This window comes from Gekko japonicus, unplaced genomic scaffold (assembly GCF_001447785.1).
Source record: "Gekko japonicus isolate JY-2015 unplaced genomic scaffold, Gekko_japonicus_V1.1 scaffold2216, whole genome shotgun sequence".
NCBI lineage: Eukaryota > Metazoa > Chordata > Lepidosauria > Squamata > Gekkonidae > Gekko > Gekko japonicus.
The window spans coordinates 230442-244243 of NW_015163154.1; the positions used below are offsets into that span (position 1 = coordinate 230442).

The window sequence follows — 13802 nt, forward strand, 5'->3', positions numbered from 1 at the left end:
CTCATCGTGTCAGGCACGTTCCGGGTGTCGTCATCGCGGCGTGCACACTTTGCGCGCACCAGACGACTACCAGAGAGGTCCAGGACTCCCCCCGCTAATTCATAAGTACGACTTGGCAACCCTAGGAGCAACATTCCTGGCCCTGGCCCATTCCCAGCATGTCGAACCCATTCTCTTTGTGCCACAGTAGACTCCGTCTGGGTCACAGGCAGGCTGTGTTTCTTGCCCCCCCCACACCAGTACACATGCATACAAATGGGCAGAGAAAGAGAGAAGAGAGCTCAGAGAAGGCAAGTGGTCACAGAAAGGGAAAAGACACAGAGAGCCGTGGAAGCACACAGGAATTGATCTTTGCTGAGTATGCTCCTTCTCTATTACTGCCAAATCAGCTTGCAGCAAGCTCTTGCTGCTACCATTCTTGCCTAGAAAAGAAGCTTCCTTCTGTGTGTGTGTGGGGGGGGGGGGAAGGCAAGAGAGTGAGTTCCTCCTCCTCCCCCTCTTGGCTGGGCTGAGTGCAAGGGCAATGCCAGCAGCCTGGCTTTGCCTTAATTTCACTGCTAAGTGATGCACACAATTTGCTGTCAGAAATCACTAGCTAGTTTTCAAAACTGTGATTATCCTACGTGGCTACAGTGAAGGATCAAACAACTTGGCCAAAGTAAACCTGTACATAGCTTATTAGTTGATAATAGGGTATCATGTGGAGTTAACTCTCATAATACATGTAATCCTAAACAGAGTCCTAAATTAGCCAATTGAAGTCACTGGGCCTGATAGGGTGTAATTCAGTTTAGAACTGCCCTGTAAATCCTTTTACTCTTCAGGCTTTGTTTTCTCTTCAGTCCATGAGGTAGGGATGCAAAGCAATTTATCAGACAAACGATACAAAAATAACGAAACTGACCTTTTTTACATTTTTGTTTATATCAACCAAGCTGAGCAGGAAAATGTGGTCTTTACTGCCGAGCAGCAGCCGACCCCTCTCCTCATCCAGCAGCAGAGTTCGAAAATCCAGCCCCTCCACTGAACCCAGGAATGGAATGCAGCTGTTGGAAAGCAGCAAGTCTGTGAGAGAAGGAAGAAAATCTTTATAACAAAAATGTAAAAATGTATACACATGGCTCAGTGATGTCTTCTACAAATATATGAACTCTGCATGATATTTGCTGGTAAGGAAAACTTACCAGAGGATTGGGAGAGGCAGTGTGCGGTTAAGCACAGTGCAGTTTTTAGGACGTTCAAACACCACAATCCCCATTTAATCCTATGTTGCAAGGGGGTACTATATGTTTCTTAGAATGAAAGGCAGGAACAGTTTGGGTTTTAATTTAGACAAAAACACAGTAGGGTGACTATGACAAAAGTCTATCCAATAATTATGTGCAGTATATAAACAATGGAGACAAATTTCCCTCCCTGTCTATTACAACTTTGGATCACTCAATAAAATTGATTGGCTGTAGGTTATGGAGTCTCTCTTCACAATGGAGTTCACTACCACGAGATATGGTGACCTTGCTCAGATGTGTTCTAAAAAGACAGACATGTTAAACAACTATTAGGCATGACATCTGCCATCAAGTATCCATTTTGTTGGACTCTTTTCCCCATAGCTCGTCTCTGTGGGTCTCAAGAGGCCCAGAAAACAAGTTTCAGGACATTTACCATCCAAAGGCCAGGAGAGAACGGGCATGATTGAGCATAATTCTGAATAATCTCATAACCCTCACCGGAATTAATGGTCTCAAAGAGAAACAAGCCCATCACTTCATCTCATTGAACTGAGAATATTCTAGAACAAACGACTGGGGCACCCTAGCACTCAAGACTTAGAAACCTACAATAGCATTTTTGGTTCTACATTCTACATTCACACTGACCAAATCTGAATCATAGAATTTTTCAGCATAAATCTTAGTTCAGTGAGGTAAGCAAGCCTGTCTTCACACTTCCTTCCTGCTCAAAGACTGCTTTTCCAATCCTCATTGCAAAATATTCCCCAGACCTGCTAACTTCCTCCTCCTCGCCTTCTGCCAGTCAGTGAGCAAACCTCTTATGTGTGATTTAATGTTAATAAAAAGCAAATCTGCATATTTTCCAATAAAAATGTGTGTAATATTTGTTTATTATGTAAATAATGTAAATGTAATGTAAAATGTGTGTAATATTGGAGCAGCTCAGATGTTACTCACCAGAGGATAAATCTCCAACCATGTTGCAGGGAGCCGCAAAATATGTGTGAAAGAGCCGCATGTGGCTCCCGAGCCACAGTCTGGCCACCCAGGGACTGTAGAGACTATTATGACTGCTTGGAGTAATAATCTCCAAACGAGCCTCTTTATAATATGGGCAACTAAAGAATATATGCTCAATGGAGTCGACCTCCCTTAATGGGCAAGTACATAATCTTTCTAGGTAGGGGATTTTCTTATACCTGCCTTCAAGCACTGCAGAGGGGAGTGCAGAGCTCCTTGCCAGGGTGAATGTCCTTCTAAAACTGTTTATTTCCTTTTTTTGTTATAAGTATTTTTATTGATTTTCAGTACATAACATAAATGATATTTCATATTTCCATTTTACAATACTTTTGGAGCTTTTTGTCCATATATTTCTAACCAGTTATCTAATTTTTGCCATCTTTTCTTAAACACACTATCCATTTTTCCCGCTAAAAATATATTTGTCTTATCCATTTCTTTTATATCTAAGATATTTTTAATTAATTCTACTCTGCTTGGAATTTTATCAGATTTCCAACATTTTGCTATAGCAATTCTAGCACTTGTGAGGATGTATAATATCAAACGTGCATCACTGTGGTTTATATTATCCGGTAGGATATTTAATAGGTATATTTCCGGAGCCAGGTTTAAATCTATATCTACTATTTCTAGGATAAGTTGTTTTATAGTTTTCCAAAATTTTACGACTTTTTCGCATCTCCACCAAATGTTGTAGAAAGAGCCAACATTTCTTTTGCATCTCCAACAGTTCCCTGATACGGTCTTATAGCATTTTAGAGATTTCTCTGGAGTCCAATGCCACCTATGAAACATTTTAAAAATATTTTCTTTGTATGATGTGGCTCTTAGCAATTTCATTGAATCCCACATTTTTGACCATTTCTGTATGCTTATGTTACTTCAGCGTCTTAACCACTTGAGCCACCGCAGCTCCAATATTACACACATTTTACATTACATTTACATTATTTACATAATAAACAAATATTACACACGTTTTAATTGGAAAATACGCAGATTTGCTTTTTGCTGGATAAGATACCTGGTTGCACAAACAAAGTCAGGCCTGATTGCAAATTTTTCTGATAAGAATTCTAAGAGCACTTATCAAGTAGCTAGATTTTGTGCACTGATACTGAGGTTACGAAAACTGTATTTTAAATAGGTTTTAAATTAAAATCTTTTATTTTTGCATATGTTGTATTCTGTATGCTCATTAAAAAAATGGTATATATATGCATGTGGCTGGTCTAGTGACAGTAATAAATTCTACTGCTTCTAAAAGAAAGGTTTGCTGGTCTGTGTTTTTGGAATTCACTAAATGGGACTTCTGAAGAAGGAACAGAAACAGCATTTGCCAGAAGATTCTCCCACAGTCTTCTTGCTCTGCAGCATCTGGTGTCCATGATATTACTTGGACTCCTTGAAAGTTGTATATTTGTCTTTCCAACTTGGTGTTGATTTTTGATTTGTTTTTTTTTTCTAATTTGGTGTTTATGGGTATATGTTTCTGTTATTGTACAATATTTTTGGCAATTACTTTTGATAATCCTTTTGTAACCCTTTTCAATAACTATAGACACGTTGAATTTGTTAATGGTTTGTTCATTTATTCCATACGTTACATCCAATATTGAGTGTCGTTATATTTTGCATACACAATGTTTATAGTCTTCTGCTTTCTGTTGTTTGTACACCGTGGTTCCGTTTGCCTTTACTCACACTGACATATTGTCATGTAAGAACATCCCACTGTTCCTTTTTTAGTTGTTGTTCTTACTGTGCAAGCAGTCATAATAGTCTCTATAGCAGGGGTGGCCAGACTGTGGCTCGGGAGCCACATGCGGCTCTTTCACACATATTTTGCGGCTCCCGGCAGCGTGGCTGGAAAAGGGAAGGGAAGGCATGCCTCCCCTATCGGTCTTCCCTTCCCCAGCCAGCATTCCCCTCCCTAGGTAGGCTTGAGGTGGGAGGGAGCAAGAGAAAGACAGTAACTTCAACTTTAAATGCATTCTCAAAGTTCCCCCTGCCTACAAATATCATTGGATAAATAAATATCATTATCAATATCTGTTTTTAACCCCATTTGTTTTTATTTTTGGCAGTCTCATTTAATGTTAATAAAAAGCAAATCTGCGTATTTTCCAATAAAAACATGTGTAATATTTGTTTATTATGTAAATAATGTAAATGTAATGTAAAATGTGTGTAATATTGGAGCTGCGGTGGCTCAAGTGGTTAAGACGCAGAACTGCAGGCTGTGGAAGGTCAGTAGTTCAGCAGTTCGAGACCCAGGGGTGCCGCATGACGGAGTGAGCTCCCGTCTCTAGTTCCAGCTCCTGCCAACCTAGCAGTTCGAAAGCAAGAAATTGCAAGTAGATAAATAGGTACCACTTCGGTGGGAAGGTAACAGCGTTCTGTGCACCTTGGTGTTTAGTCATGCTGGCCACATGACCATGGAAACATCTTCGGACAGCGCTGGCTCTTCGGCTTTGAAACAGAGATGAGCACTGCAACCCTAGAGTCGGATTCAACTGGCTTTCGAGCAAGGGAACCTTTACCTTTACCTTAATATTTGTTCATGTCTTGCAGCTCTCAAACATCGGACGTTTATTCTATGTGGCTCTTATGTTAAGCAAGTTTGGCCATCTCTGCTCTATAGTGAGTAGCAGTTTGCCTGAATGAAATTATCATTACTAATTCCAGTTGAGTAGCCAGGTCAATCTGTAGCAACAAAATAAATACAGGAGTCCATTGGCATGTTAGAGACTACACAATTTATTCTTATGCTTGAGTTTTCTAAGTCAGTAAGGGGGGCAATGGATTACTATTCTTTTAAATAGAGTCTTCACTCCTGTTCCTTCCTCACTTTAATTCCTCTTTTAACTGAACTGTGGTAAGACAGAGGGCACACACAATGCATTGTATAACGTGGGCAGTGAATACAGAGCACTGGGTAATAACTTTCATTGTTGTGCAGTCTTGGCAGACTGATTATCTGTAATGACTTCCCAAGGGATCTGGTGAGTGGCAAAATTCTTGTTACCGCTTGATATAACTATATAACAGCTACAAGTAGATTTAGACAAATGTCACTCGTTCCATTCCATACTTGCTCTACAATTTTGTTGTGACACATGCCCCATTTCAAATCCTTCCAAAGATATGCTATACATTTCAATGAACTTCATACAGAATCATAGAACCACAGAGTTGAAAAGGGCCATACTGGCCATCTAGTCCAACCTCCTGCTCAGTGCAGCTTCAGCCTAAAGCTTCCCTGACAAGTGTTTGTCCAGCTGCTGCTTGAAGACTGCCAGTGAGGGCAAGCTCACCACCTCCCTAGGCAGCTGATTCCACCACTGAACTATTTCTTACTGTAACCCCCCCCAATATCCAGTTGTTATCTTTCCACCTGCAATTTAAACCCATTATTGCATGCCCTACCCTCTGTTGCCAGCAAGAACAGCTCCCTGCCTCTTCTAAGTGACAGCCTTCCAAATAAAACCATACTAGAAGCCATGCTGGATCAGGCCAATGGCCCATTCAGTCCAACATTCTGTGTCACACAGTGGCCAAAACCTAGGTGCCATTAGGAGCTCCACCAGTGGGGCCAGAACTCCAGAATCCCTCCCACTGTCCCCCCCCCCCAAGGACCAACAATACAGAAAACCATAGTGCTCCATCTATACCTTGTGGCTAATAGCCACTGATGGGTATCTGTTCCATATGCTTATCCAATTCCCTCTTGAAGCTGTCTCTGTTTGTAGCCGCCACCACTTCCTGCAGCTGTGAATTCCATGTGTTAATTACTCTTTGGGTGAAGGAGTACTTCCTTTTATCTGTTTATTAATTTCATTGAGTGCCCACAAGTTCTTGTATTGGAAGAAAAGTACTTCTTTCTCTGTTTTCTCTATCCCATGCATAATTTTGTAAACCTCTACCATGTCACCCCTCAGTCGTCGTTTCTCCAAGCTAAAGAGCCCAGACCTTTTTAACCTTTATTCATAAGGGAGATGTTCCATCTTCTTAATCATTTTAGTTGCCCTTTTCTGCACCTTTTGCAATGCTATAGTATCTTTTTTTCAGGTGCAGTGACCAGAACTGTACACAGTATTCCAAATGAGGCCACACCATATATTTCTACAGGGGCATTATGATACTGGTTGATTTGTTTTTAATCCCCTTCCTAATAATCTCCAGCATAGCATTCACCTTTTTAAAAAAGACTTATTTAACAAGTATGTTTTAAATTATTAGCCACCTTGGTGGTAGAAAGGTGGAACACAAATTTTGTAAATAAATTAGATCTTGTTTTCTGCTTACAGCTATTGGCACCTAAAGGTAAAACACATTTTTTACATAAACCCTGCTAGTTTGGCCTTCATTATGCATAAACTAGAAAGATATGAGCCCAGGGCCGGTGCCAGGTTTTTTTGCACACTAGGCGAGGCTACCTTCTGGGGGCCCCAGTGCACCCACCAATTTTCAAACATAAATGCATTTTAGGAAGAATGAAAAACACAAAATTTGAAATGGCTAGTTTCTTTTTTTTTAATTGTGAGAACAAATAATACAATCTCTGATTCTCTCTCTCAAACAGAAAAACAGAAATCACAAAGCATTTTGAAAAATCCTGTTAATTGTGATGCTGAAATTTAAGTCTCTTTAATGTTTCCATTTCAGGCATATCAGAATCTCATTTTGTGTGCCTTTTCTTTAGCAAATTTTGTCACCAATTCCTTCACGTCAAGCTTTGAAACAAAATGTTAAAACTTAAAGGGCCATTAAACAGAATGTATGAAAGGCAACTCTTGCTTCCTAATAACATTGCAGTGGTCCTTGATTTGTTATTTGGGGAGCATATATACCTGGCTTCCATGATGCCAGTGATTTTGTACTATTTCTACTACCAGATAGGGTGTGAGGGGAGTTTATGTGACCAAAGCTGGACAAATGTAGAAAGGTTCTTTCTTTAAAAATAAAAATAAAACAAATAAATGTCAAGCCTCAGATGACTGGTGGCATCTAAGAGCTCCCCCAAGCTGGTCCTTCATTCAAACTGGATGCTACAAACATGCTTCTGTGTACAAATAACTCTGAGAAATTCTATGATTACAGGTTACTGCACTGGACAGTTCTTGTGGTATCTCCTAATTCTATGAGTTTATCCTCAGTGATGTGCTTGACATACTATTGACATGCTCTGGAAAAATGATGAGAAGGGCAAGAATCCTTTAATTTCCTGGCAATATTTAGAGAAGAAAATTGTTTGGATGAACTTCAGTTATAAAGAAGGTGGTTTTGTAAAACAAACATTGAACTGTTAATCTATAGTGACTAGTGCTATGTTTTAACAGTAAAAAACAGAAAGGTTCTAGTACAATTCCAATATGTTTCCCAAAAAGTAAGACCCGTTGAGTTCAATTGAGGGCTGCTCTTTATAGCTTGGATTGTAGCCCTAAACCACAGCTGGGCTCCCTACTGCATTTAATAAGTGAAACGTATATAAACCAATAGAGAAAGTGATGCTACAAATGAATAGACAGGTGAAGAAAAGTTACAGTGCTAGTTGCAAAGAAGGATGGTATATGCGACAAAGAGCAGCATCACATCTTCCAGTTTTGTTTTCTAAGTGAAATGCGTGAAAAAGCATTTCAGTGCAGTATGATATATAAATACACACTTCTAATAATTGCCTACACATATATTTCACTGTATAAAGTGACCCTCAAAGAACCAAATTTTTTCCCAGTAAGTGTTTGATACCAGACACAACTGTACCTGAATATTATCAATACTCAAGCGTCAGCATCTTTAAAGGATGCTACCATTTTGAAAACTTGGCTCCTTTTTTTTAAGAGACCTGTATGTGAGACAGGCTGAGCTGCAGGGTGAGAGAGCTGGCGCAGGCCGGGAAAGATGGGGGGGCAGGCCTTTCCCCAGCACTGCGCCTCGGCGCAGGCTGGGAAAGGCGAGGGGGGGGGCTCTGCAACTTATCTTGCTTCTTCTTGCTCCTCGTGGCTGACTGAGGGCTGCTGGGAGCAGGGGGTGGGGCTTGCTGCATATGCCCACCCCCTGGGCTCCTTACTGCCGGAGCATCCCTCCTGTGCACTCTGGCAGGAAATGAGCCCTGCACAGTATTTATAATACCCAGAGCTAGTTCAAAAACTATCTCACCTGCCCCCTCTCCTGCTTCCATTCACTAGCTATTTCCTGTCTCATCTCCTATGATTTAAGCAAATAACCTTGCAGAATGATGGTATGGTATCTCATACAAAAGGATTTATCTGTACCCACTTGCTCCAACAGAGATAGTTTTACAATTATGAAAAGCAAGAAATGCTGGTTAGTTAATCACTGTTTACATCATTACAGAGTTGATATGGGACAGTTCTCAAAGTTTATTCTTAGTTCAGCTGCTGCATAAACTTTGCTGTCACCAAGAGGCTACCCTGCCAGACACAATGGGAGGGATCTTTACAGGAAGAGCAAGAAATCAGCCCTAAAATACCACCTCCTTACTTAAGTTCTAATAAGAAAAGAACCATGATGAGTTCATCATCCAGTTATGCTACACTCCCTTCTCTCCCACCCACTGAGTTTGCTTTGCAAATGTTTCTTCTCCTCTACATTTGCCAAAGTCATGGTTGGACTTCCCTCCAAACGCTTAAACTGAGCAGAAACCTCCAGTTTTGCTTGGAGCTTTACTTTAAGCAAAAATTCATAGCCAGCTCTATACTTTGGGGGTATCTTGTATGCAGGGATGAAGTTGCACTATTTATATGCAGATGACAAACAACCTCCCCCTTATTTTTAAAATTAAAACTTCAAATATTCCATTAATGGTTTTTTACATTAATAATGGAAAATTATACTGAGGGGAAGTATTACAAGGAAAAAGAGTAAGACATAATATAATTTAAAAAATAATTATAGAACCTCCTCCTCATTTCTATCAGTACTAATTACATAAGAGCATCACACAGAAGTCATGCTGGATCATACCAATGGCCCAACTACTCCAGCATTCTGTTTCACACAGGCCAACAAGATATCTCTGAAAGGTCTACAAGCAAAAACTGAGACCTCAGGTTATTGATGCCCTGCCCCCCCCCAGTACTGAAAACGGGGGGGGGGGGGGCCCAGTTTCAGCCAATTGTTGCATGCATGTGCAGCCGCCAAGCTTGCTACACATACCTGTGCTCACTTGTTTAAGAACATAAGAACATAAGAGACGCCAATGTTGGATCAGGCCAAAGGCCCATCCAGTCCAACACTCTGTGTCACACAGTGGCCAGAAATACCAGTGCCATCAGGAGGTCCAGCAGTGGGGCCAGGACATTAGAAGCCCTCCCACTGTTGACCCCCCCCCCAAGCACCAAGAAGACAGAGCATCACTTGCCCCAGAGCCCCTAGCTATACCTTGTGGCTAATAGCCACTGATGGACCTCTGCTCCATATGCTTATCTAATTCCCTTTTGAAGCCGTCCATGCTTGTAGCACCCACCACTTCCTGTGGCAGTGAATTCCATGTGTTAATCACTCTTTGGGTGAAGAAGTACTTCCTTTTATCCGTTCTAACCCGACCGCTCAGCAATTTCATGGAGTGCCCACGGGTTCTTGTATTGTGAGAAAGGGAGAAAAGTACCTCTTTCTTTACCTGCTCTTTCCCATGCATAATCTTATAAACCTCGATCATGTCACCCCTCAGTCGTCGTTTCTCCAAGCTAAAGAGCCCTAAGTGCTTTAACCTTTCCTCATAGGGAAAGTGTTCCAACCCTTTTATCATTCGAGTTGCCCTTTTCTGCACTTTTTCCAAAGCTATAATATCCTTTTTAAGGTGTGGTGCCCAGAACTGCACACAGTATTCCAAATGAGGTCTCACCATTGATTTATATAGGGGCATTATGATATTGGCGGATCTGTTTTCAATACCCTTCCTAATAATCCCCAGCATAGCATTGGTCTTTTTTATTGCAGTCACACACTGTCTCGACATTTTCAGTGAGTTATCTACTACAACTCCAAGATCTCTCTCTTCATCAGTCTCTGCCAGTTCAGAGCCCATCAATGTGTATTTATAGTTAGGATTTTTGGCTCCAATGTGCATCACCTTGCACTTGGCCACACTGAACCCCATCTGCCATGTTGACGCCCACTCGCCCATCCTTGACAGATCCCTTTGGAGTGCCTCACAATCCTCACTGGTTTTCACCACCCTGAACAACTTTGTATCATCCGCAAATTTAGCCACTTCCCTGCTTACTCCCATCTCCAAATCATTAATGAACAAGTTAAAAAGCACTGGACCAAGTACTGAACCCTGTGGTACCCCACTGCTTACCACCCTCCACTGAGAAAATTGTCATTTTAGAAATGAGATTAACTTTAATCCACTTTCAATAATCTTCCAACGCTTCAAGCAGAAATGTAAGTCCCCAAACACCAAATTCTTTCACCCCAAGAAAAGAAAAAGAACCATCCATCATGTTTCTTCGCCCCTTTCTCTCTCTGGCCGCTCAAACACCTCCAACATGGGCTCAAAAGTGTGGGGTGACTTGCCAAACGAAGACTCTTCAAAGTTAGAAATATGCGTACTTACAAAATCTTTTTAATGCTTTATCCCATAGTCTGTCTCCAGAAACGGTTAAAAAAAAAGGATGGTCGCAGCTTGTGTAGAGCATAGCTCTACTCCATAAAGCGCTCCCGCTTCGGGACGGAAGCGGTCATCCCCCCGCCTTGCCAGGAACGGGAGGGGCCACTACTGACTCCCCTGCATAGACCTCTCTCTGAGAGGTCCATCGAGGCCCCCCTGGTCACCCAGGGGTCCCCCAAAAAGAGCGTTAAAGGATCGGGCGTTCTCGGAGCGACCGAGAAACCACCCGTCGCCACACCGTACCTACCTATAAATGTTGTTCCTGTTGGTCTTTTGGGGTTTCTGTGTGGCACTGTGGCATGCTTGCACTGCCACAGTGCCACTTGTTCTGGAGTGTGCCTCTTGTTCTCATGGTAAACAAGCACCTCCCAAGACAGTTCACTTTCCCTGAGATTCTCTGGGAGAATCTGACTGCTGGGTGCTGCCTGCTTGCCTGCCTTAAGTGTTGCTGGCTGGGTTTCCCCATTGGAAACAATGCAGGTAATGGGGATAACCTGTTTGGGTGCCCATAGAATTGGGCCCACTAATCCAGTTGCTTTGTGACATAAGGATTTATGTGGGGAGAGGCTCCTGAAGCTACTCTGAAAATTTGGAGCCTCTCCCTCAAACCCCCTCCCTCCCAGAGCCACTAACAGCACCATGGGAAAAAAGTAATTTTTGTTCCCACCATAGAGAACAATGGAGGGGATGGGGGCAACCTGTTTGGGGGCCCGTAGAATTGGACCCCCAGTCCAATATTCTTGAATCTTGGTGGGTATCTTAGAGAGAGGCTCCAGCAGCTGCCCTGTGAGTTTGGAGCCTCTCCCTCAAACCCCGTCCCCTCCAGCCCCCAGAATATACCCTATGTTTTTGCCATTGACTTCAATGGCCCATAGGATATAATGGGGCTGAAATTGACATTCGGCTGGCCAAAAGACTCCTGAAATGGCTTGTACTGACGAAACTGACATGCAGGAGTCTTACTGCCAGCCAAAATTGATTCTGTCCAATTCGGTCGAATCCAAATAGGCTGATTTTTTTTTTTTTTTTGCACACCCCTACTGATCACCTCAAACAAGAGTGAGGAGACAAGTGTTATGTTTCTCTTAAGAACAGAAATTATTTATTACCAGCATTTCACCAAAACATGAATAACAACAATGCAGAATTGCTTGAACTGTTTACCTTTATAGGACAGTTTAAGTCTTGGGACATTTTGTTTTGATGTTCTAATGACTGGCAAGAGCAGCATTCCAAAGAAGAATATAGCAGAGATAGTCAGCATTCGGAAAAATCCGGCTCTGGTCTCTCCAGGCATTTTCCTTGCATGTATGCTGAAGAAAAACTTCTCCTTTCTTCAGATAATTCAGTAGAAATCTGCAAAGAATTTTTTAAAGTCATCTTTTGCAAACTGAGCTTGTGAAGATGAACCAGAGATATGCATCTTGGAGGAAGAGATTTTACAAGACAGCTGAAGGGGGAATGGAATTCAGCTCATTTTTGTGTAGGGGAGAATACAGTGAGGTGAATACTGCACAAGCCATTTTGGAGAGAACTTTATCTTATGAACACTCAATGCAAATCAGGACTAAATGCAAGAAACAGTCCTTTGTTCCTCACTCAGCAATCCTATCTAATTCACTATGGTCCCCTTCTGTTATTTCTGTCTCCTACTAGACAGCTCAACAAGCAGTTCTCTGTTTCTTACTGAAGACTTAAAAATAGTGATCATTTTTATTTTTAAGTCAGCACCTATGGATGTTTCTGTATTCTTAGGGACACCAACATATTAGACATCCTCTCACACCTTGTGAGTTCAGCTCATGCCCTGCTAGCCAGTCATGAAGCAGGGAGCCCACTGTTCAGCAAGCTGTTCAGATGTATCTAAATACATCTGTATGCATCTGATAGCATGACTGTGCTGTTTTCTCTCAGGATTCCAGTGTTTTTTTCACAGAACCCATTCTCATTTTTAAAGGCATCTTTTTTTAAAAAAAAATCGCTTTGAAAATTTTAATTTGAAATTTACGACTACTGCCTTTGCCCATGACCTCAGATTACCTTGCAAGCATTTATTTTAATTACTTAATCACTGAAATGAATACTGCGCTGCCAGTCACAACCGACTCTGGCAACCTCAGAACCATGGGGTTCTCAGGGCAAGAGATAAGCAGAGGTGGTTTGTCATTGAGGGAATCCTCAAGTGTATCTGAGAAAGCTGAAAAAGGTACGTTTATGGCATCATCATGCTCATGTTGGATCTACAGTGGTTCTCAAATCACAAACTATGCTCCACTTTGGTAGGGCTGCAAGCCATGTGAAAACTTCCAAGGAGGCAGAGATCCTCCAACAAACAAAGCCAAAGCTGCTGCTTCTCAGCAGTCAGGCTTTAGTATTGCAGCCAAACTGCTCTTGGAACTGCTCTTGGAACCAGACAACAACCTACTGGAACCACTGTGCAACGGAAAAGCAAAAATCCACTTTGGAGTCAAAGCCATACATCCATCAGTTCAAAGACTGGGGATTTAAAAAAAAAGTTTTAGCCTGCAACAGGGCATAGAGGCTAAGGCCTGCCCTTGATCTTCTTTCCTGGCACTGGCATTCTAAATGTGGAGGCTCTGCCTCTGAATGTTGAGGACAAAAGAGAGTGTTCCGAAGCTGGAGGATGACCACAAAAAAGGCTCTATCCTTAATTATTATTATTTATCTGATATATTTGTATCCCACCCTTCCTCCAAGGAACTCAGGGCAGCATTCCTCTTTCTCCCCTCCTTCATTTTATCCTCATTAAAACCCTGTGAGGTAGGTCTGGCTGACAAACTGATTGGCACAGTGTTTCCCAGTGAGCTCTACAGCAAAGTGGGGAATTGAATCTGGGTTTTCCAGCTGAGGAACTGAATCCAGATGGTACATGGGTTCAT

General features: G+C 41.8%; 1 protein-coding gene across 1 annotated transcript in view; it reads right to left on the minus strand.

Moving 5' to 3' along the window:
* SEMA3D (semaphorin 3D) overlaps positions 1-12134 on the minus strand; it is a 170209-nt gene extending 158075 nt beyond the window's left edge. Inside the window, exons 1-2 of the mRNA XM_015407058.1 lie at positions 12067-12134; positions 905-1065 (exon numbers count right to left, since the gene is read on the minus strand). Coding sequence (XP_015262544.1) covers positions 905-1065; positions 12067-12133 — 228 coding nt within the window. The 5' untranslated portion in view covers position 12134. The remainder of the gene's footprint in view (positions 1-904; positions 1066-12066) is intronic.
* Between the last annotated feature and the right edge of the window lie 1668 nt (positions 12135-13802).